This window comes from Apostichopus japonicus, chromosome 5, assembly GCF_037975245.1.
Source record: "Apostichopus japonicus isolate 1M-3 chromosome 5, ASM3797524v1, whole genome shotgun sequence".
NCBI lineage: Eukaryota > Metazoa > Echinodermata > Holothuroidea > Aspidochirotida > Stichopodidae > Apostichopus > Apostichopus japonicus.
The window spans coordinates 2132499-2159372 of record NC_092565.1 but is presented as its reverse complement, the minus strand read 5'-3'; the positions used below and the strand labels follow the sequence as shown (position 1 = coordinate 2159372).

Below are 26874 nucleotides of genomic sequence, written 5' to 3'. Positions count from 1 at the left end.
ATTGTTTTAGTTGAGCTCAACGGTCATATCTTCTCAGTGCATCAGAAGAACCTTGTAAGCATCACATCTTATGAAGACGACATCCAGATATCAGAGCCGAATCGATGCAGCTAATTACTTGCCCAAACATCAATGCATTTTTGCCTATGAGCTGCCAATATGGTGGGGATATTATGGCACTTGACTACTGTATATAATTTCAAGTTAGTCATGTGTTTTGTGAATAATTCAGTGTATGTACTTAAATTTTCCTCGGCATTTGCTAATCCCCAATCATTTTCATGACAAAATGAGGCCTTACAATATCATTAGTTAATGTTTTGGTATTATTAAATGTTCAACCATTACTTTATCATGTAACATGTTTATCAGTTTAATGTTTAATTAATTTCCATGTTGATCAGTTCTCTTAAAATGCAAACTAGAGACATCCTTGGGTGTAAAGAATCTCAATTTGCAATGAAACAGCTATTGTCACTAGCTGTATGAGATATGATGAGGGGCACAGTAATATCTTCATATCTTGAGCAGTCTGAAACACATCTCGTGGTCTTTGTTTCCCTGTTTCAGAACATTCATCCCCTTTTTGTTCAAAAACCTGTAGTGTATTGAAATAAATGTATAATGATTCATTGTTTCCAGTTTGACTATTGCATATTTGCATATTTTCTTCTACTCTCCTGATACTTTTATGAAGTTGTTACTTACCATGACTCATACTGTAAATGTACTGTATGTACTCTTATCTCAATAAGAATAAAGAGTGAAATGTGCGTTTCAGCCAGAGTAGAATAAACATCTTAATACTCTACAGATTACATATTCTGCTTTTACTGTCTTGATACGATTTCAGTCTCAGTGAAGGATTCAGTCTAGGGTGTCATTAAGCCACATCTGTGCATGGCACGTCAGGGAGCATCATCAAATTTAGTTTGCATTATCAGGGTTTTTGTTAAGAAATGAAGTAGGTGGGTCAAGTTGAAAAGTAGGCAGGACTGTCTGTATGCGGACATGGGGGAGGGGTCCCCCTCCCTTTTGCCGGAAAATTGCAATTTAAAAAGTCTCTAGATGCAAAATGGTGCAATATTCAGTTGTTTGGTCAATGATATTGCCCCCTCCCAATCACCCCTTTCTTCTGTCCTATTTTTCTTTTTGTTTCCTGATTTTTTTTATTAACACTCGGGTCATGGAGCCTAGGGAGGTAGCTATGCCACTGAACTGAACTTAGCAAGGGTGTGACGCATTTGCTGCATTAAATGAAGTGCGATCATAACAAAATGATAATAGGTCTACGGTACCTACAAAGTGAGTAGGATTTTACTGCCAATAAATACCCAACTAGGTCTGTGATAGAACCTTCTGTTTTTTATTCAGGGTTTATGTCTGTTGAGCAACAATTTGTATGTCAAGAGAAGCCCTTCGCCTACCTCTACTCTCACCCACCCCTCGGCCTCATCTCCTCGACCATACTACTAATGTTCAACTTCTTGTAGTTTTTACCAACAGTTAACTGCTGTGACAGTTTCAATCACACCTGACCTGGTTGTGGGTATTTATTTCTCTCGATTTTTTTCGTCATTTTTTTTTTTTTGGCGTCATTTTTTTTTTTTTTGCGTCATTTTTTTTTTTTTTGCGTCATTTTTTTTAATTTTTTTTTACTGAGCGTCGCAAAGTAGCCGGGTCATGTACGTGCAGTAAGCGGGTCATTTGACCCGGGTCCCGGCTACTAACAAAAACCCTGATTATATTTATATTCAGATGACTTTCATTTCAGTTGGAATACTCTTAGAAATGCTCTTAGAATAAACAGCCTTTTTTTCAACTGAATACAGCCTAGTGATATGTATTGGGCATTAATAACTGCTACATATGCCTTTATTAATGTCTTTACCAGCAGCTTATATGCATAGTGACTAATTGTGTGTTTTGTTTTATAATCCAGGATGATTGTGATGATGACTGTGGCTTTACTGGTGTAGCTGACCAGACCTCCATTGCTTCACATGGTAGTAGCTTTTCCAATGACAGCATCTTTGATGTCACCACATTACAAGGGTATAAATTAGTAGCCCAGCCTCATAAGGTCAGTTGAAATTTATTGTAAATAATAAAATGAACTCATTGCAAGAAATTATTGATTTAATATTTTACATCATGAGATTCAAACTGCAAGTTAGCACTAGAAATACTTGTATACAAGTGTGTTGTAAGATTAGAATGTAAGCACTTCAGTTTACGGAAATGTTATGCCTCATGTCTTTGCTCCTATTCATGTTTAACAAAATCATATTATGATTGTTATTGTTACCTACACAGTGTATGTTCAGAAAAGGATGTCCTATTCTGTCTGTTAAATATATCAGCTTTGGGAAAGAGCAAAAAAGGTTAAGGCGATATATATCAGCTATATATAGTTTACCATATAATACAGGCTCTGTTAACCTGAAGTGACTACCACTGCTATGCTAACTGAGTTATGCTAATTGAAATGATTCTTCTACACATCAGATGAAACCTATGCAGAGTATGAGTAATGTACATTGGAACTGCTGCTTTACTACCTAGATTTGAAGGTTACTAGTGTTGTAGGAATCTTCACTATCTAGTGTGAGCAACGGTTACTTGTCATGTAAAACCTCACAAACCAATAATGATTAGTAATTAAATGTAGGATTAAACATGTTAGGAAAAGGTTGTGATGCTTTGCTCATTACTGATTTAAATTGGTAAAGAGGTTAATCTTATAGAAACTGGAACTGAATACTCACTGAACCAATATACTTATCCTCCTAGCCTTATTAATACATGGTCATATAAGTAAAACCCTCTTATACTAATGAAAATAGAAAGCTTGAAGATTTGAAAAATGTTTTCAAAACTTGAAGTGGTTGAATACTTGTGAAAATGAGTACATCTGCTCTCGAAATACCTCTAAAGCTATTAGTGATTGTAATCTTCTATGCTGCTTGATCTGTGAAATATTTTTGACAATATGCACATGTATTCATTGGTACAACTGGTGCTTTGTTAGTTGTACTGTTTACACAGATGTCAATGCTTTCTTAAGAACCTTGGTATTTTTTATGATGGGGAAAGAGGGAGGAGCAAAATTAAAAAGGGGCTGTTGTACTTATGGTGGACAAAATACAAATTATATAAACCTAAGCAAGCTGTGCTTTATGGAGTATATTGTGTGTGAAAGGTTTAGGGACTGTGACCTGAAGTGACCCTTGCTTTTCACCGAAAGCAAAGTGGACCAATCAAAATAATTATGAAAGTTTGACCATGTTTATTTTTTTATTTTTCATGTTAACAAGGAGTGCAGTCTTTGACTCATTGACCTCAGGTGACCTACAACCCTCCATGAAAGCAAAACCCTTTATTATTTGGAGTCATCATATTTTCATTGTTTACCTCCTTTGTCATTTTCTGACTCCAAGTTACCATTGACTTCACCTAACCAATAGGGGGCATCTAATTTATATTGGCATCCTCATGCCAAGTATGAGAGCAATCTATACAGTAGATCTTTTCACATCATGTGTATACAAGCTAAAGGTGTAACACCCATACATACATGAAAGTTCAATCACACTTTTTGCTGCATAGCTTTATATGTTGGTTCCCCTGAGACATAAGGTTTGATGTATCCTGTTGTTTGTGTCAGTTGTATTGTTATTCGTCATTCACTATCTTAATAATCAAGGCACATTTTTAGAGCAGAGATTTGGTATTTTTTGCTGAAGGCACACAGAATCCATGGGATAATGATGGGTGTGTCCATGTTTGTACATTTTAAACTCCCTGGATTGTAAACACCAAACACACAACTCCCTAGATTGTAAAACTCAAAAAATACAGTTGGGTTAACCTAACACTTTCTATAAATTGAATTCAACTTAATGAGTACAAGAAATTTATTGCTTTTTAAAGGTCAGCAGATGTCAGAATCTGAAAGCATTGTTAACATAATAACTCTCTGTGGAAAAGTTACATGGAGTTTATACTTGGTGTGTAGGATTCACCTTCAATACTGTAGTACAAGTGTTCTGTTGTTGTCTGTGATAACTCTGTTGAACAGTATGAATGACTGCAAGTTAGAAAGACAAAGTATTACCATTGGTCATGTCCATTATGTCAGTCTCTGGTTACTGTTATGAGTACCACAGCTTCACACATTGAAACCTACAGTAACAATGTTTGCCATAGGTGAAGTACCTGGTAGCCTTTTAAATGTAAATATATATGTTCCACCTTTTTATATTCATAACTGCTTGTGCATTTGAATAGGTGAACAGGATTGATATCCAATATGCCAAAACTGCAAAGAAAATGGATGTGAAGAAATTGAAGGCTCTAATGTGGAATCATCTAACCAACCCTTCAGAAGAAAATAAGGTATGACATTTTAAGCCTGCGTAACACTCCAGAGACTCAATGCAGGATTCATATTCCAATTCAAGCTTTGCCACATAGACTGAAACAACTCAATTCAGTAGTAGAAACCAATTTTATGTAGGGCTATGCACTGGTTTATGTGTAAGTTGGCCCTCCAAACAAGTGTAGGGATATGCACTGGCTTATGTGTAATTTCGGCATTCCAAACAAGTGTAGGGATATGCACTGGCTTATGTGTAATTTCGGCAATCCAAACAAGTGTAGGGATATGCACTGGCTTACGTGTAATTTCGGCATTCCAAACAAGTGTAGGGATATGCACTGGCTTACGTGTAATTTCGGCATTCCTAACAAGTGTAGGGATATGCACTGGCTTATGTGTAATTTCGGCATTCCAAACAAGTGTAGGGATATGCACTGGCTTATGTGTAATTTCGGCAATCCAAACAAGTGTAGGGATATGCACTGGCTTATGTGTAATTTCGGCATTCCAAACAAGTGTAGGGATATGCACTGGCTTATGTGTAATTTCGGCAATCCAAACAAGTGTAGGGATATGCACTGGCTTACGTGTAATTTCGGCATTCCAAACAAGTGTAGGGATATGCACTGGCTTATGTGTAATTTCGGCATTCCAAACAAGTGTAGGGATATGCACTGGCTTATGTGTAATTTCGGCAATCCAAACAAGTGTAGGGATATGCACTGGCTTATGTGTAATTTCGGCATTCCAAACTCCATGAAGTTGAGGGTAAGAAACCCTAGAAAGTTTGTGGGCAATACCATCCACAAAGTGGCTCACACACAAATTAGAAGATTAACATATCCAAAAATATTTGTTTATTTTCCATCAATTTTCCTGCTGAAGATTATCATCAACAACTATATGAGCTTGCAATAAAAAAATTGAGATTCTGTATTTCTTGCCATAGTTTATCTTTCTCTCTCCCCATGGATGTTACCACCAGACTTCTCTAAACACCTGGTCCTTTGCATTTACTCTCAGTCTGATTCAACATTCATGTCTGTTACAATATCAATCATTTGAATAGAATGAATGTGACCTGAAGTACATAACCTCCACCACTTATACAGTATTTGACAGTGCTACTAAACTGTACAGAGCCTGTAGGAACATTTAAAGTGCATTGCTTCCTGGCTGAGTCACATGTAAGAGTGTGCATGTGAATCGTAACCATTGCTCATGTTTTGTTTACATGATATATTTCTTTCTCTTCCTTTCTTTCTTTGTTCATTTTATTTTTAAGGAAAACCAAGAAATGATACCTAATGACGCTAAGAAGGAAGCTGTGGTTGGTACTCAATCGTTTACTAACCTGTACGATATGTTGCCTGAGAAACTATCTAGTACTATGTCAAAAAACCTGAGCATACCCATTGCTTTTGTTTGTCTTCTCCATTTGGCAAATGAAAAGGTACGTCATGAAAACTTATCACTCAAATCATACAGCAAGTGCATTTGTCAATGCCTTTATAGTCTTTTTGAGTTAATTAGTCTATTGGAAACATCTGTCTTCACTACTACTGCAGCCCATTGACTTTTCACTTAACTACTTTCAATATAAGAGCAATTTCTTTATGCATGTGGCTCAGATGTTATTACAGTGTTTCACCTTCATTGGAGGTTCAATAGTTTGGAACATAACTTGTAGAGCAAACGGTTGTCCTATTTCTCAGTTTCGGTAGGATTTGAACGAAATGAAGACAAAGTTCGCCTTAATTGTTGCAGCCAAGGTTGTAATTTTACACAGAGCACACTGAAGAAGGTTTGGAAGGACATCTGCTTGTGTTACACAGTTATGGTGTTTAATGAATGCATCAGATGGTGGTTGTGTGTTACACAGTTATGGTGTTTAATGAATACATAGATGGTGGTTGTGTGTTACACAGTTATGGTGTTTAATGAATACATCAGATGGTGGTTGTGTGTTACACAGTCACTAATGTTTGGAGTTTCAATTCTCATCATCATAAGCATCCATGTCTTTTAACTGTAATGATGGTGGTGATGTCACTAATGTTTGGAGTTTAAATTCTCATCATCATAAGCATCCATGTCTTTTGACTACTGTAATGATGGGGGTGATGTCACTAATGTTTGGAGTTTAAATTCTCATCATCATAAGCATCCATGTCTTTTGACTACTGTAATGATGGTGGTGATGTCACTAATGTTTGGAGTTTCAATTCTCATCATCATAAGCATCCATGTCTTTTAACTGTAATGATGGTGGTGATGTCACTAATGTTTGGAGTTTCAATTCTCATCATCATAAGCATCCATGTCTTTTGACTACTGTAATGATGGGGGTGATGTCACTAATGTTTGGAGTTTCAATTCTCATCATCATAAGCATCCATGTCTTTTAACTGTAATGATGGTGGTGATGTCACTAATGTTTGGAGTTTCAATTCTCATCATCATAAGCATCCATGTCTTTTGACTACTGTAATGATGGGGGTGATGTCACTAATGTTTGGAGTTTCAATTCTCATCATCATAAGCATCCATGTCTTTTAACTGTAATGATGGTGGTGATGTCACTAATGTTTGGAGTTTCAATTCTCATCATCATAAGCATCCATGTCTTTTGACTACTGTAATGATGGGGGTGATGTCACTAATGTTTGGAGTTTCAATTCTCATCATCATAAGCATCCATGTCTTTTAACTGTAATGATGGTGGTGATGTCACTAATGTTTGGAGTTTCAATTCTCATCATCATAAGCATCCATGTCTTTTGACTACTGTAATGATGGGGGTGATGTCACTAATGTTTGGAGTTTCAATTCTCATCATCATAAGCATCCATGTCTTTTAACTGTAATGATGGTGGTGATGTCACTAATGTTTGGAGTTTCAATTCTCATCATCATAAGCATCCATGTCTTTTGACTACTGTAATGATGGGGGTGATGTCACTAATGTTTGGAGTTTCAATTCTCATCATCATAAGCATCCATGTCTTTTAACTGTAATGATGGTGGTGATGTCACTAATGTTTGGAGTTTCAATTCTCATCATCATAAGCATCCATGTCTTTTGACTACTGTAATGATGGTGGTGATGTCACTAATGTTTGGAGTTTCAATTCTCATCATCATAAGCATCCATGTCTTTTGACTACTGTAATGATGGTGGTGATGTCACTAATGTTTGGAGTTTCAATTCTCATCATCATAAGCATCCATGTCTTTTGACTACTGTAATGATGGTGGTGATGTCACTAATGTTTGGAGTTTCAATTCTCATCATCATAAGCATCCATGTCTTTTGACTACTGTAATGATGGTGGTGATGTCACTAATGTTTGGAGTTTCAATTCTCATCATCATAAGCATCCATGTCTTTTGACTACTGTAATGATGGGGGTGATGTCACTAATGTTTGGAGTTTCAATTCTCATCATCATAAGCATCCATGTCTTTTGACTACTGTAATGATGGGGGTGATGTCACTAATGTTTGGAGTTTCAATTCTCATCATCATAAGCATCCATGTCTTTTAACTGTAATGATGGTGGTGATGTCACTAATGTTTGGAGTTTCAATTCTCATCATCATAAGCATCCATGTCTTTTAACTGTAATGATGGTGGTGATGTCACTAATGTTTGGAGTTTAAATTCTCATCATCATAAGCATCCATGTCTTTTAACTGTAATGATGGTGGTGATGTCACTAATGTTTGGAGTTTCAATTCTCATCATCATAAGCATCCATGTCTTTTGACTACTGTAATGATGGGGGTGATGTCACTAATGTTTGGAGTTTCAATTCTCATCATCATAAGCATCCATGTCTTTTGACTACTGTAATGATGGGGGTGATGTCACTAATGTTTGGAGTTTCAATTCTCATCATCATAAGCATCCATGTCTTTTGACTACTGTAATGATGGTGGTGATGTCACTAATGTTTGGAGTTTCAATTCTCATCATCATAAGCATCCATGTCTTTTAACTGTAATGATGGTGGTGATGTCACTAATGTTTGGAGTTTAAATTCTCATCATCATAAGCATCCATGTCTTTTGACTACTGTAATGATGGTGGTGATGTCACTAATGTTTGGAGTTTCAATTCTCATCATCATAAGCATCCATGTCTTTTGACTACTGTAATGATGGTGGTGATGTCACTAATGTTTGGAGTTTCAATTCTCATCATCATAAGCATCCATGTCATATGACTACTGTAATGATGGGGGTGATGTCACTAATGTTTGGAGTTTAAATTCTCATCATCATAAGCATCCATGTCTTTTGACTACTGTAATGATGGTGGTGATGTCACTAATGTTTGGAGTTTCAATTCTCATCATCATAAGCATCCATGTCTTTTGACTACTGTAATGATGGTGGTGATGTCACTAATGTTTGGAGTTTCAATTCTCATCATCATAAGCATCCATGTCTTTTAACTGTAATGATGGTGGTGATGTCACTAATGTTTGGAGTTTCAATTCTCATCATCATAAGCATCCATGTCTTTTGACTACTGTAATGATGGTGGTGATGTCACTAATGTTTGGAGTTTCAATTCTCATCATCATAAGCATCCATGTCTTTTAACTGTAATGATGGTGGTGATGTCACTAATGTTTGGAGTTTCAATTCTCATCATCATAAGCATCCATGTCTTTTGACTACTGTAATGATGGGGGTGATGTCACTAATGTTTGGAGTTTCAATTCTCATCATCATAAGCATCCATGTCTTTTAACTGTAATGATGATGGTGATGTCACTAATGTTTGGAGTTTCAATTCTCATCATCATAAGCATCCATGTCTTTTAACTGTAATGATGATGGTGATGTCACTAATGTTTGGAGTTTCAATTCTCATCATCATAAGCATCCATGTCTTTTGACTACTGTAATGATGGTGGTGATGTCACTAATGTTTGGAGTTTCAATTCTCATCATCATAAGCATCCATGTCTTTTGACTACTGTAATGATGGTGGTGATGTCACTAATGTTTGGAGTTTCAATTCTCATCATCATAAGCATCCATGTCTTTTGACTACTGTAATGATGGGGGTGATGTCACTAATGTTTGGAGTTTCAATTCTCATCATCATAAGCATCCATGTCTTTTGACTACTGTAATGATGGGGGTGATGTCACTAATGTTTGGAGTTTCAATTCTCATCATCATAAGTATCCATGTCTTTTAACAGTAATGATGGTGGTGATGTCACTCATGTTTGGAGTTTAAATTCTCATCATCATAAGCATCCATGTCTTTTGACTACTGTAATGATGGGGGTGATGTCACTAATGTTTGGAGTTTAAATTCTCATCATCATAAGCATCCATGTCTTTAACTGTAATGATGGTGGTGATGTCACTAATGTTTGGAGTTTCAATTCTCATCATCATAAGCATCCATGTCTTTTAACTGTAATGATGGTGGTGATGTCACTAATGTTTGGAGTTTCAATTCTCATCATCATAAGCATCCATGTCTTTTGACTGTAATGATGGTGGTGATGTCACTAATGTTTGGAGTTTCAATTCTCATCATCATAAGCATCCATGTCTTTTGACTGTAATGATGGTGGTGATGTCACTAATGTTTGGAGTTTCAATTCTCATCATCATAAGCATCCATGTCTTTTGACTGTAATGATGGTGGTGATGTCACTAATGTTTGGAGTTTAAATTCTCATCATCATAAGCATCCATGTCTTTTGACTACTGTAATGATGGGGGTGATGTCACTAATGTTTGGAGTTTCAATTCTCATCATCATAAGCATCCATGTCTTTTAACTGTAATGATGGTGGTGATGTCCCTTTCTCCATTGATAGTTTGATTAGTAAATACAAACTATGTCTTCTTGCAAGGTTGAGATTAATCTATTTAACTTTCATTCGACAGTGCTTGAAGATCGCAACCATTGGGGACCAAGAGGATCTATTCATTGTTCAAGATTCGTGAATGCGTAACCATAGCAACAGACAACGCAACCTGATTGGTGACTGCCTAACCATAGAATCATGCAACACAACCTGATTGGTGAATGCTTAACCATAGCAACAGACAACACAACCTGATTGGTGAATGCTTAACCATAGCAACAGACAACACAACCTGGTTAATTGCTAAGCAGAAGAGGCATATATTATAGGTTACATCATAGTGATACTGACCAGTTACACAGTGGATTATATCAAATATTGGAAAGTCATGCTAATAGAAATAATGGCAACTATTAATAAGTAATGACATTACCAGACATGTCAGTTTTTATATTCGATTGCATCAGAGATTCTGAGAGGATGGATCAGAGAATCTGAGAGGATTGATTCTGTCCACATCAGTGAGTCAACTGTTACCCTCAAAACAGCATACTGCCCTTGAGAATGAACCCTGCAGAAAAAAAAACAAGTGCGTTGATTGTATGTAACTTTGGTTGAAATGTAAGTGAAAACAGGTTGCAATACTTTAATATTTGATATCATGGTCTTATAAAAGTTATTTGCAGAGAAGGGCTTATAGAGGTGGCAACAAGCATCGATTGTTGCAAATGATTTCAAAACTAGCAGTGGCTTGTTAAACCTGATTTGATTTGAAAGTTCCATTGATTTTAAAGATTTCTGCCTTCTAGTTAAGCAATTTTAGAAATCATACTATGATACCAAGGAATAAGTAAGTCTCTTATTTTATCTTATATAGTAAATTGCTTTACAATACAGTTACATTGTACATAAATGCCAAGTTTTTGTACACAGAACCTGTTATATATTCAGTTGCATGGATAGTATAATTTGCAAACTCAAAAAGTTCAACATAAAATATAAATGCTAGAGTTATTCCTAGGATGGCTTGAAATCTCTGCATCAGCATAACTTCTTTCTGGGCATTTCATATTAAGGACATAATTTTCCATGAGCCCTGTATGATGATAGCTCTTATAAGTGTAATTTTGCATACTTGTATTTGGTTTGACCTGAATGGTCATATATGAAATTACTTTTGTGTCATGCAGATAGTAGGTCAATTTAAATATTGTTAAGGCACTCTCTACAAACAAATTGTACAGACATGATGCTTGAAAATAACAGAACACTTGGTTATACAGGACTTTTATTGTACTTTGTATTGGGTGACAATCATGCATCACATGTATTTTAAATTGTTTTTATTCATTTGGAAATGTAAAATAAATGTTCAGTTTTATATAAGTTTTTCAAATTTTCTCTTTTAATTGGTTGTATGGTTGGACCTTATCCTCTTGAAGTACTTAACCATCAATTTTGAACATATATTTGATATTATAAGAAACTCCAGAGGATTTTGTGATACCTTGCAATAATATTACATTGTTTTGCAACTGCTGATTCATCCAAGAGTAACAGCTTCTTTTTTGTTATGACTGTTACATATATGTTTATGATACTCACACATGGACACCAAACAATTAGGTCACTGCTTGTAAAATACACAAGTCTTATGCCAAATGTTCCAATATCCAGAATAAACAGTCTATTTATGCGAAATAGCCACCACACCACTGTGAAGCCATGGACAGATTCTTTACCCAATTAAACTATCAAATAACTTCTGCAGCCAACCCATTTTAATAGCAAAAGTCATTGAATATATTGTGAAATGTGAATATTTTGAAAACTTCACAACCGAAACAACATTCCCTATACCAGCCAGAATTAAGTCATCTTAGGGACCATCTGCAGGCGCGTATCCAGGATTTTCAAACCCGGGGGGCGCGAATTACCATCTAAGCGAAGCGCCACCATCGGTTGGCGCGCAGCGTACAAGAAAATTTCTTATTTTGATACCCCCAGATCACCGGAAACGGCACTTCTCGGGCTTGAAATGACCAACCAGATGTACACTTTTTGCCTGAGAACCAAGTATTTCCTAATAGTTTTTTTTTCCATCCATAACCTTTTTGAAGATTGTCAACCCGGCACACATCATGTTCGACCTGATCGCATCTCCTGTGGGTCTTTGCTTTTGTAGGTGATTCCACGTCGCGGCCCACAATACCCGTCAGCCCCACTTTTCAAGGTTTAAGCCCCATATTTGTTGAGAATTTGAAAATTCACATTTCTCGTGAATAAACTCACTTGAAAACATACCCATAATGTTGTACAAAATTTCATCTATGGACAACCAATATAGAAAAACTTCCTTCAACCCCTAACAGACCGGTCAAAATTGCACGAGTAGAGGGAAGTGTGATGCAGAATGTTGGTCAGAAATTTTCTAAAATTCAGACACAGTTAATTTATTGGTGTAGAAATATTAAAACCTGTTATAACGGCTATTATAAAACTTGGTTGAAGGAAATGAAAAAATAGCAGATATTTCCGAAACCGAATACTATACACATAGGCGTAGGAGGCGCGGCGGAAGTGGCGGAGCTAGGGGTATTGGTCAGGAGGGGCGAGAATGGTCTGTAGGGGCGCTTTCAACACTATCTAAGCGGAGCGCCACCACTAGTTGGCGCGTAGCGTACAGAAAATTTTTGAGTAAAGATACTCCCTAGATCGCCGGAAATGACCCTTTCCGGGCCTGGCTAATTTGCAGATAAACGAAGAATAAGGTGTCATCTCCAAATTACAGCAACAAAATGTGACAAATATCAATTAGTAGATGAGAGCGCAATAAAAAAGTCAATAATCTGGAATAAGTGAAAAGTGGTAAAGAGCTGAAAAACGCGCCAGCAGTCGATTTGAGTCCGTCAGGGGGGGGGGCATGCGCCCCTGACGGTATGGACGCTCCGCCACTGCGCGGTGGGGGTGCAGCCCCTAATTCGCCATTACTAATGTAAAAGAGAGTTGACATAATTGGACTTCCATGTTTTTATACATCTACATGAGACATGTCGTTGTTTACATTAGCATCCCGCGGTATACTGCGCACTTTTAACGGACCGTACGGTACATGATTGCATGAGATGTAATAACCGATGCTTGCTTATATGATATCGACATTAACATGTTGAACGCGCGCTTTGCGCGCGAAAAGTTTTGGTCATTTTTTCAGGCAAGTCGGACAGTTTTGAGGTTTTTCATCCTGGAACGCCATTTTCATGCTCACTGATATGATGTGATATCTGCTGTTTGCGTTACAAATTCGAACAGGCGCGTGGCGAGGAATTTGCCAAGGGAGGGGCGAAGCCTGTAGGCAAATTATCTCAGCGTAGCGCCACCATAGGTTGGCGCGAAGCGTACAAGAAAATTTTGGCCGAAAATGCCTCCCAGATCGCTGGAAATGGCACTACCCAGGACCATTTGTTAGCGCGAAGCGTACAAGCAAATTTTGGCCGAAAATGTCTCCCAGATCGCTGGAAATGACACTTCCCAGGCCTTGTAAGTTGCATCTAAGCACTTTCTATTTTGAAATTACTTAGCGATATCATTTAAAACAATACTGAATGGGGGGGGGGGCGGGCGGTCGCCCCCATCCCAAAAATCGTCATGTTCCCCGACGACACGGTCGAGTTCGAGACCAGCCACAGTTGGTTTCATAGCACAATTCTACACACGCGTTATGATAGACCATATACAGGCGCGTATCCAGGATTTTCTAACCCGGGGGGCGCGAATTACCATCTAAGCGGAGCGCCACCATCGGTTGGCGCGGAGCGTACAAGAAAATTTCTGGTTTTGATACCCCCCAGATCACCGGAAATGGCACTTCTCGGGCTTGAAAATGACCAACCAGATGTACACTTTTGCCTGAGAACCAAGTATTTCCCAAAAGTTTTTTCCATCCATAACCTTTTTGAAGATTTTCACCAGTCACACATCATGTTCGACCTCATTGCATGTCCTATGGATCATTGCTTTTGTAGGTGATACTACGTCACGGCCCACAATATCCGAAAGCCCCATTTTTCAAGGTTTTAAGCCCATTATTTGTTGAGAATTTGAAAATTCACATTTCTCGTGAATAAATATCACTTCAAAACATACCCATAATGTTGCACAAAATTCAATCTATGGACAACCAATATAGAAAAACCTCCTTCAACCCCTAATAGACAGGTCAAAATTGCACGAATAGAAGAAAGTATGATGAAGAATGTTGGTGAGGAAATTTTCGAAAATTCAGACACAGTTAATTTATTGGTGTAGAAATATTAAAACCTGTTATAACGGCTATTATAAAACTTGGTTGAAGGAAATGAAAAATAGCAGATATTTCCGATATCAGGTATATCGAAACCGAACACTACACACATAGGCGTAGGTCCCGTAAGAGGCGGGGGCTGCAGCCCCCCCCCCCCCCGCAACCAATTTTTTCCCATTTTTTTCTGGCACCTGCTGAAAGAAAAATAAATAGCAATGAATAGCATAAAAATGATCTCCTTGGTAATTAAAATAAAGTTCTAAGCTTGGCCGTCATAACTACTGTAAAAGAGTTTTGACTGAAATGGATCTGTATGCTTTTTCTCCATCTACATAAGACATTTGGTTGTTTACATTAGCATCCGGCGGTATACTGTGCAACTTTCACGGACCGTGCGGTACACGATGCCATGCAATGTAATGACCGATGCTTACTTATATGGTATTGGCATCGATTTGTTGAACGCGCGCTTCGCGCGCGAAAAATTTCGGCTTTTTTTCGGGCAAGTCGTTACAGCCCCAAATCCAATTGGGCTCCTACGCCTTTGACTACACACATAGACAGTTTTTTGAGGCTGTTCATCGTGGAACATGCATTTCACTGCCTCACTGATATGATGTTATATCTGCTCTTTGCTTTACAAATTCGAACAGGCGTGTAGCGAGTAATTGCCAAGGGAGGGGCGAAGCCTGTAGGCAAACTATATAGCTAAGCGAAGCGCCACTATGAGTTGGCGCGAAGCGTACAAGAAAAATTTTGGCCGAAAATGCCTCCCGGATCGCTGGAAATGACACTTCCCAGGCCTTGTAAGTTGCATCTAAGCATTGTCTATTTTGAAATTACTAGCGATGTAATAAAGAAAATTTGCTCGGGGGGGGGGGGCGGTCGCCCCCTTCACGAAATGCGTCATGTTCCCCGACGATTCGGCCGAGTTCAAGACCAACCACAGTTGGTTCCATATATCACAATTGTACTACAATTTGTACAATTGTTTAAGGCGTCCATACACACACACGCGTTATGATAGACCATATATAGTATTTATATAGATACATTAGTGAGAGAGGGAAAATGGAAACGTCAAAAATGGAGTTGTCGGTGTAAGGGGTAGGGTGAGGCGCACACCCCCTCCGTAATCCTTGATCTGTCACTGGCTACCCTGTGTATATAATAGGGATCAGCGCTTAAACTATGACTATTCCTCTTTCTCTTCCCGAGGTCTTGGCTCTCTTCTACTCCCTCCTTTTCTTCTTTTTCTCTCTTTTTTCTTTTTCTTTTCCCTTCCTTTCTCTCCTCCTTTTCTTTTTTTCCCCCTCCTTTTCCCTTTTTTCTTCTCTTTTTTTCTCTCCTCTTTTCCTTACCCGGGGGGCGCGCGCCCCCAACGCCCCCCCTGGATACGCACCTGATATATAGTATATATATAGATCATTAGTGAGAAGAGGAAAATGGAAACGTCAAAAAATGGAGTTGTCGGTGTAAGGGGTAGGGTGAGTCACACCTTTACGAAATCATTGATCCGTCACTGGCTACCCGCTGTAATGATGTCACTGTTCCTCTTTCTCTTCCCGGTGTCTTCGCGTTTTTCTTTTACTCCCTCCTTTTCTCCTTTTTTTCTCTTTCTTCTTTTTCTTTTCTCTTCCTTCCTCTCCTCCTCTTCTTTTTTCCCCTCTTTTTTCCTTTTTTCTTTTTTTTTTTCTCTCCTCTTTTTCTTACCCGGGGGGCGCGCGCCCCCAACGCCCCCCCCCTGGATACGCACCTGATCTGAGTTCACAGAGATGTGCCCCATTTCTCAAGCAGAGTGTGACAAGGGCAAGGGCGTAGGAACCGGGGGGCTGGGGGGCGCCAGCCCCCAGTGAAAAATGTGGAGGGGCGGAAGTATCATTCCGCCCCCCCCCCCCCGGTTCGCAAGTCAGAAAACCCCTTTTTCATTTCCAAATGAGAAAAAAATCTCATTTGGAGCACCAAGTTGCATCTAAGGCCAGGTGAAAATACAAAATTAAGTTCACAAACTGGAGAGGGTGTTGAAGTGTGCTATATTGCACCAAATTGCATCTGAGGCCACCTGGAAATGCAAAAAAATCCAAAGGGGAGGGGGACACCCCCTCCCCTTAGACCCCTCCCCAGGCCGGCCATCAGTCTTCAGCCCCCCCCCCCCACTCAAAAGTACCTTCCTACGCCACTGGACAAAGGCCTGGTGTGCTTGCATCCCCAATACAAGAGACTTTTCTCTGAAGCAAAAATTGTGTACAATAAAAAAAAAACGCAATCTTCTAACTACAATTTGCAGTGTTCAAGATTATTTCTGATCTATCCTGCAGTGTTTTATAAATATTAGTGTTCAAACGATTATCGGAATCGGCCTCATTAATGCATAATCGGAATCGGTAAAAATTACGCGGAATACCAGTTATGTCATACCGATTATTTAAAAACATATGGAAGGGTGAAAATATCAAAAACATGGAAGGTGAAAATATCAACTAATGTATAAGGTTTGTTCTTTTACTACGAAAAATTGAAATAAAGACACCCTCTATACGTCTTTCACAATGTAATTTCATCAATTTAGGTTACCAGGGTCGCCGATTTTGCTTCCCGTGGTTAGTGACTTCATATATCTCTGCACAGTAAGCATGGTAACAAACCAATTTCGCGAATTAACGAATGTTGCTGGATATAAAATGCCTATGTTGTCAGGGTCGGAAATAAGCGGGCGACGGGCGTTTCGCCCTCGCAGGTGCTAAAAAAAGCCCTCCTAAAGCACAATTGCGAGGGCGAAAAACAAAAGAGAAATAAAAGAAAATCGCCCTCGTAATATAGGTGTCTGTGTAAAATTAATTGTGACATGCTTTTGCTTTAGCTAGGGTTTGCAGTATAGCAGCGCGAATCGCGCAAACAGTTCTCACAATCCCGCATAACATTTGAAGCAGTGTGGGAGTACGGCAAACCATTTTATTTTTTATTCAGTATTTATTGATATCAACAATTATTTAATGATATCAAGAATTATTTCATGATATCATGAATTATTTCATGATATCTGAAATTGTGTTAATGATATCTTAAATTAATCCAAGATATCTTTAATTGGTGCAAGGAAATTATTGATATCATTATTTTATTTGATGATATCATAATTAAAATTTCTGATATCAAGAATTGAATATGTGATATATTAAAATAGATGAACTATTATAGATATCAATATTTCAATTCAAGATATCATAAATTCAATTTCAGATATCTGTATTTAAATTTATGATATCAAAAAGTATGACGTACATATCACGAATTCGGCCATATTTAATGGTATCATAGATTCCAATTAATGATATCATCAGATATGGCGTACATATCACGAATTCGGCCATATTTAATGATATCATTAATTCGAATTAATGAAATGAACATATCACTAATTCGAATTAGTGATATCAGTAAATATGACGTCATATTTGATGATATCACTAATTCGAATTAGTGATACGTACATATCATTCACGCGAATTAGTGATATCATCAAATATGACGTCGTATTTACTGATATTACTAATTCGAATTAGTGATATATACATATCATTAATTCGAATTAATTCGAATAAGTGATATGTACATATCATTAATTCGAATTAAAGATAAGTAGATATCACAAATACATTTAAAGATCTCTTTAAATCATTCTTGATATCATTAATTCATTTAATGATATCATTAAATGAATTATTGATATCAAGAAATGAATTGAATTAATGATATCATTAATTGATTTAATGATCAACAATTCGAATTCTTGATATCAACAATTGATTTAATGATATCATCAAATAATTAAAGATATCATTGAATATTGAATAAAAAGTAAAACGGCTTGCCATACGGGAGGGTCGCGCACAATCACCGGGAACTTGGCGCACAGTCACTTGCAAATTACGACCTCCACTAAGCAATTCAATATCAGCGACAATAACCTAAAATCCCCAAAAATCTCCGACAACATGGTAGCCTAACTTCTCACTAAGGCAATGGAAATTTAACCTAGCCATCTGTTTATTCGCTCAAGTTGTGTCGCAAATCAAAAATCAAAATATCCATGAAAAACTACAATCTTCGAACACATGTTAGCCTTACCAACCACACTACGTCAATGGGAAATGTAGCCTAACCATCGGTTTGAAAAAAAAATAATGCATAACTTTGTTGTCAATTAGTTGGAAATCGGCTGTTGTTTGGAAGGTATGTGCTATGTTTTAAAGAGGGAATGTTGTATTTTACGTACACCGTTGTGGCGATAGATTGAAGGTTTTAACTTCGAATACTTTGCAGTGGTAGGCTATAATGGTTTCGTATTTTATCCACACACGAAAAAATACATGATTTAAAGAAAGGGCACCTTCAGCGGAAGTGTTTTCTATTTCAGTTGATGGGTTTTTGGTTTTTCGTCATATATTCGGTGGCTTGACGTTATTTGCTAAACGATCTCAAAGTTTTGCGATTAAACTTTTAATGAATTTGCTATACGGTCGCAGCATTCATAGAAGAGGGTAATTGTGCTTACTTTAACCTGTTGAATGCTTACAACCACTTTCGTAAACAGCATATTGAACTTTGGAAAAGATCCCACCCCCCCCCCTCCCCTAAACCTTAAAAAAGCCCTATAGTAAATACATAAAGGGGGCGTATTTAACTTTTCATTTTCCAAAATAGCCCCCCAAAGCCAAATCTTAATTCCTACCCTGGTATAGGTTATGTTTAGGCATCAAAGGCTCCGTAGTGCAGTATTTGATGAACTAATTTCTAATTCGATGTTTCTTTTTCTCACAATTTGCATCGGGTCATACTTCACTGCCCATCACCTCCCATTTACCGTCGAACCTCTTATCTCCATATTTGTTTACCCTTTCGATGTGTGCCGCGATGCCCTCAAAAAATAATTTAATTTAGGCAGAATTGCTAATATGCCTCTAATCCATAGCCGTCGCATTAAGCCTAACACTAGGTTGTTACATTGTAAACAGGTCTCGGGACACGGTCTAAAATTTTACTCTAATCAATAACGCACAAGTGAATGCAAATTTTTCATGTGAAAAAAACAATATTATAGTAGTTTTTAGTTGTTTCTTTTCATCAATCGAATGCGCGGTACCGATCAATCGAATGTGCAGTACCGAACAATCGGATGTTTGGTACGATCAATCGCATGTTCGTTACCGATCAAACGAATGTGCGGTACCGATCAATCGAATGTTCGGCCCGATCAATCGAATGTGCGATACCGATCAATCGAATGTGCGGTACCGTTTAATCGAATATGCAGTACAAAGCAATTATTGAGTGTGCAGTACCGATCAATCCAATTTGCGGTACCGATAAATCGAAGGTTCGGTACCGATCAATCGAAGGTGCGGTACCAATCAATCGAATGTGCGATACCGATCAATCGAATGTGCAGTATTAATCAATCGATTGTGCGGTTCCGATCAATCGAATGTGCGGTACCGATTAATCGAATGTGCGGTACCGATAAATCGAATGTGCGATACCGATCAATCGAATGTACGATACCGATCAATGGAATATGCGGTACCGATAAATCGAATGTGCGGTACCGATCAATCGAATGTGCGGAACCGATCAATTGAATGTGCGGTACTGATAAATCGAATGTGCGGTACCGTTAAATCGAATGTGCGGTAACGATCAATCGAATGTGCGGTAACGATCAATGGAATGTGCGGTACCGATCAATAGAATGTACGGTACCGATAATTCGATTGTGCGGTACCGTTAAATCGAGTGTGCGGTACCGATCAATCGAATGTGCGGTAACGATCAATCGAATGTGCGGTACCGCTAAATCGAATGTGCGATACCGATCAATCGAATGTGCGGTACCGATCCTTCGAATGTGCGGTACCGATCAATCAAATGTGCGGTACCGATCAATCGAATGTGCGATACCGAGCAATCGAACGTGCGTTACCGAGCAATCGAACGTGCGGTAACGATCAATCGAATGTGCGGTACCGATCAATCGAATGTGCGATATCGATCAATGGAATGTGCGGAACCGATCGATGGAATGTGCGGTACCGATAAATGGAATGTGCGGTACCGATCAATCGAATGTGCGGAACCGATCAATTGAATGTGCGGTAACGATCTATCGAATGTTCGGTAACGATTAATCGAGAGTGCAGTACCGATAAATTGAATGTGCAATACCGATCAATCGATTGTGCGGTACCGATCAATCGAATGTGCGACACCGAACAATCGAATGTGCGGTACCGATCAATCGAATGTGCGTGACCGAGCAATGGAATATGCGGTACCGATAAATCGAATGTTCGGTACCGATCAATCGAATGTGCGATACAGATCAATCGAATGTGCGATACCGATCAATCGAATTTGCGGAACCGATCAATGGAATGTGCGGTACCGATCAATCGAATGTGCGATACCGATCAATCGAATGTGCGATACCAATAAATCGAATGCGCGGAACCGATCAATGGAATGTGCGGTACCGATAAATGGAATGTGCGGTACCGATCAATTGAATGTGCAATACCGAACAATCGAGTGTGCGGTACCGATCAATAGAATGTGCGGTACCAATCAATCGAATGTGCGGTACCGATCAATCCAATTCAATCGAATGTGCGATACCGATCAATCGAATGTGCGGAACCGATCAATGGAATGTGCGGTACCGACAAATCTAATGTGCGGTGCCGATAAATCGAATGTTCGGTACCGATCAATCGAATGTGCGATACAGATCAATCGAATGTGCGATACCGATCAATCGAATTTGCGGAACCGATCAATGGAATGTGCGGTAATGATCAATCGAATGTGCGATACCGATCAATCGAATGTGCGGAACCGATCAATTGAATGTGCGGTAACGATCAATCGAATGTTAAGTACCGATCAATCGAATGTGCGGTTCCGATAAATCGAATGTGCGATACCGATCAATCGAGTGTGCGGAACCGATCAATTGAATGTGCGGTAACGATCAATCGAATGTTAAGTACCGATCAATCGAATGTGCGGTACCGATCAATCGAATGTGCGATACCGATCAATCGAGTGTGGGATACCGATCAATCGAATGTGCGAAACCAATCAATCGAATGTGCGGTACCGATCAATCGAATTCAATCGAATGTGCGATATCGATCAATCGAATGAGCGGAACCGATTAATAGAATGTGCGGTACCGATTAATCGAATGTGCGATAAGGATCAATCGAATGTGCAGTTTTAATCAATCGAATATGCGGTTCCGATCAATCGAATGTGCGGTACCGATTATTCGAATGTGCGGTACCGATCAATCGAATGTGCGATAACGATCAATCGAATGTGCGGTATAGATCAATCGAATGTGCGGTATCGATGAATAGAATGTGCAGTACCGATCAATCGAATGAGCGGTAACGATCAATCGAATGTGCGGTACCATTCAATCGAATGTGCGATACCGATCATTCGAATGTGCAGTAGTAATCAATCGAATGTGCGGTTCCGAAGAACCGAATGTGCGGTACTAATCAATCGAATGTTCGGCACCGATCAATCGAATGTTCGGCACCAATCAATCGAATGTTCGGTACCTATCAATCGAATGTTCGGTACCGATCGATCGAATGTGCGGCACCGATCGATCGAATGTGCGGTAGCGATCGATCGAATGTGCGGTACCAATGAATTGAATTTGCGGTAATGATTAATTCAAATGTTCGGTACCGATCAATCGAATGTGCGGCACCGATCGATCGAATGTGCGGTAGAGATCGATCGAATGTGCGGTACCAATGAATTGAATTTGCGGTAATGATTAATTCAAATGTTCGGTACCGATCAATCGAATGTGCAATACCGATCGATCGAATTTTCGGCACCGATCGATCGAATGAACGGTACCGATCGATCGAATGTGCGGTACCGATCAATCGAATGTGCGGTCGCGATCGATCGAATGTGCGGTACCGATCGATCGAATTTGCGGCACCGATGAATCGAATGTGCGGTAGCGAATGATCGAATGTGCGGTACCGATGAATCGAATGTGCGGTACTGATCTATCTAAAGTTCGGCACCGATCAATCGAATGTTCGGCACCGATCAATCGAATGTTCGGTACCGATCAATCGTATGTTCGGTACTGATCAATCGAATGTTCGGCACCGATCAATCGAATGTTCGGCCCCTATCAATCGAATGTTCGGCCCCTATCAATCGAATGTTCGGTACCTATCAATCGAATGTGCGGTACCGATCAATCGAATGTGCGATACCGATCAATCGAATGTGCAATGCCGATGATTCGAATGTTCGGCATCGATCGATCGAATGTGTGGTACCGATCGAGCGAACGTGCGGTACCGATCGATCGAATTTGCGGCACCGATGAATCGAATGTGCGGTAGCGAATGATCGAATGTGCGGTACCGATGAATCGAAGGTGCGGTACTGATCTATCTAAAGTTCGGTACCGATCAATCGAATGTGCGGCACCGATAAATCGAATGTGCGGTACCGATCAATCGAATGTTCGGTACCGATCAATCGAATGTTCGGCCCCTATCAATCGAATGTTCGGCCCCTATCAATCGAATGTTCGGTACCTATCAATCGAATGTGCGGTACCGATCAATCGAATGTTCTGTACCGATCAATCGAATGTACAATACCGATGAATCGAATGTACGGTACTGATCAATCGAATGTTCGGCACCGATCAATCGAATGTGCGATACCGATAAATCTTATGTTCGGTACCGATAAATAGAATGTGCGGCACCGATCAATCGAATGTTCGGCACCGATTAATCGATTGTTCGGTACCGATCCATCGAATGTTCGGTACCGATCGATCGAATGTTCGGCACCGATCAATCGAATGTTCGGCACCGATCGATCGAATGTTCGGTACCGATCAATCCAATGTTCGGTACCGATCAATCGAATGTTTGGCACCGGTCAATCGAATGTTCGGTACCTATTAATCGAATGTGAGGTATGGATCAATCGAATGTTCGGTACCGATCAATCGAATGTTCGGTACCGATCAATTGAATGTGCGGAATCGATCAATCGAATGTTCGGTACGGATCAATCTTATGTTCGGTACCGATCAATCGAATGTTCGGTACCGATCGATGGAAAGTGCAATACCGATGAATCGAATATGCGGTACCGATCAATCGAATGTGCGGTACCGATAGATTGAATGTGCGGTATCGATTAATCGAATGTTCGGTACGGATCAATCGAATGTTCGTTACCGATCAATCGAATGTTCGGTACCGATTAATCGAATGTGCGGTACCGATCAATCGAATGTTCTGTACCGATGAATCGAATGTGCGGTACCGATGAATCGAATGTGCGGTACTGATCAATCGAATGTTCGGCACCGATCAATCGAATGTTCGGCACCAATCAATCGAATGTTCGGTACCTATCAATCGAATGTTCGGTACCGATCGATCGAATGTGCGGCACCGATCGATCGAATGTGCGGTAGCGATCGATCGAATGTGCGGTACCAATGAATCGAATTTGCGGTAATGATTAATTCAAATGTTCGGTACCGATCAATCGAATGTACAATACCGATCGATCGAATTTTCGGCACCGATCGATCGAATGAACGGTACCGATCGATCGAATGTGCGGTACCGATCAATCGAATGTGCGGTCGCGATCGATCGAATGTGCGGTACCGATCGATCGAATTTGCGGCACCGATGAATCGAATGTGCGGTAGCGAATGATCGAATGTGCGGTAGCGAATGATCGAATGTGCGGTACCGATGAATCGAATGTGCGGTACTGATCTATCTAAAGTTCGGCACCGATCAATCGAATGTTCGGCACCGATCAATCGAATGTTCGGTACCGATCAATCGTATGTTCGGTACTGATCAATCGAATGTTCGGCACCGATCAATCGAATGTTCGGCCCCTATCAATCGAATGTTCGGCCCCTATCAATCGAATGTTCGGTACCTATCAATCGAATGTGCGGTACCGATCAATCGAATGTGCGATACCGATCAATCGAATGTGCAATACCGATGATTCGAATGTTCGGCATCGATCGATCGAATGTGTGGTACCGATCGAGCGAACGTGCGGTACCGATCGATCGAATTTGCGGCACCGATGAATCAAATGTGCGGTAGCGAATGATCGAATGTGCGGTACCGATGAATCGAAGGTGCGGTACCGATCAATCGAATGTTCGGCACCTATCAATCGAATGTTCGGCACCGATCAATCGAATGTGCGGTACCGATCAATCGAATGTTCGGTACATATCAATCGAATGTGCGGTACCGATCAATCGAATGTTCGGCACCTATCAATCGAATGTTAGGTACATATCAATCGAATGTGTGGTACCGATCGAGCGAAGGTGCGGTACCGATCGATCGAATTTGCGGCACCGATGAATCAAATGTGCGGTAGCGAATGATCGAATGTGCGGTACCGATGAATCGAAGGTGCGGTACTGATCTATCTAAAGTTCGGTACCGATCAATCGAATGTTCGGCACCGATAAATCGAATGTGCGGTACCGATCAATCGAATGTTCGGTACCGATCAATCGAATGTTCGGTACCTATCAATCGAATGTGCGGTACCGATCAATCGAATGTTCTGTACCGATGAATCGAATGTGCAATACCGATGAATCGAATGTGCGGTACTGATCAATCGAATGTTCGGCACCGATCAATCGAATGTGCGATACCGATAAATCTTATGTTCGGTACCGATAAATAGAATGTGCGGCACCGATCAATCGAATGTTCGGCACCGATTAATCGATTGTTCGGTACCGATCAATCGAATGTTCGGTACCGATCAATCGAATGTTCGGCACCGATCGATCGAATGTTCGGCACCGATCGATCGAATGTTCGGTACCGATCAATCGAATGTTCGGTACCGATCAATCGAATGTTTGGCACCGGTCAATCGAAGGTTCGGTACCTATTAATCGAATGTGAGGTATGGATCAATCGAATGTTCGGTACCGATCAATCGAATGTTCGGTATTGATCAATTGAATGTGCGGAATCGATCAATCGAATGTTCGGTACCGATCGATGGAAAGTGCAATACCGATGAATCGAATATGCGGTACCGATCAATCGAATGTGCGGTACCGATAGATTGAATGTGCGGTATCGATTAATCGAATGTTCGGTACGGATCAATCGAATGTTCGTTACCGATCAATCGAATGTTCGGTACTGATTAATCGAATGTGCGGTACCGATCAATCGAGTGTTCTGTACCGATCAATCGAATGTGCGGTACCGATGAATCGAATGTGCGGTACTGATCAATCGAATGTTCGGCACCGATCAATCGAATGTTCGGCACCAATCAATCGAATGTTCGGTACTGATCAATCGAATGTTCGGCACCGATCAATCGAATGTTCGGCCCCTATCAATCGAATGTTCGGCCCCTATCAATCGAATGTGCGGTACCGATCAATCGAATGTGCGATACCGATCAATCGAATGTGCAATGCCGATGATTCGAATGTTCGGCATCGATCGATCGAATGTGTGGTACCGATCGAGCGAACGTGCGGTACCGATCGATCGAATTTGCGGCACCGATGAATCGAATGTGCGGTAGCGAATGATCGAATGTGCGGTACCGATGAATCGAAGGTGCGGTACTGATCTATCTAAAGTTCGGCACCGATGAATCGAATGTTCGGCACCGATCAATCGAATGTGCGGTACCGATCAATCGAATGTTCGGTACCGATCAATCGTATGTGCGGTACCGATCAATCGAATGTTCGGCACCTATCAATCGAATGTTAGGTACATATCAATCGAATGTGCGGTACCGATTAATCGAATGTTCGGTACCGATCAATCGAATGTGCAATACCGATCAATCGAATGTTCGGCATCGATCGATCGAATGTTCGGTACCTATCGAGCGAACGTTCGGTACCGATCGATCGAATTTGCGGCACCGATGAATCAAATGTGCGGTAGCGAATGATCGAATGTGCGGTACCGATGAATCGAAGGTGCAGTACCGATCAATCGAATGTTCGGCACCTATCAATCGAATGTTCGGCACCCATCAATCGAATGTGCGGTACCGATCAATCGAATGTTCGGTACATATCAATCGAATGTGCGGTACCGATCAATCGAATGTTCGGCACCTATCAATCGAATGTTAGGTACATATCAATCGAATGTGTGGTACCGATCGAGCGAACGTGCGGTACCGATCGATCGAATTTGCGGCACCGATGAATCAAATGTGCGGTAGCGAATG

At 40.0% G+C, this 26874-nt stretch overlaps 1 protein-coding gene across 5 annotated transcripts in view; it reads left to right on the top strand.

Annotated features, from left to right (window-relative positions):
• Positions 1 to 11612, top strand: part of LOC139967274 (condensin complex subunit 2-like) — a 46194-nt gene extending 34582 nt beyond the window's left edge. For all 5 annotated transcript variants that reach the window (XM_071970881.1, XM_071970885.1, XM_071970883.1 and 2 more), the window contains 4 exons: positions 1943 to 2083; positions 4291 to 4398; positions 5667 to 5834; positions 10306 to 11612. In XM_071970881.1, the coding sequence (XP_071826982.1) occupies positions 1943 to 2083; positions 4291 to 4398; positions 5667 to 5834; positions 10306 to 10365 (477 nt within the window). In that variant the 3' untranslated portion in view covers positions 10366 to 11612. The remainder of the gene's footprint in view (positions 1 to 1942; positions 2084 to 4290; positions 4399 to 5666; positions 5835 to 10305) is intronic.
• Positions 11613 to 26874: the final 15262 nt, after the last annotated feature.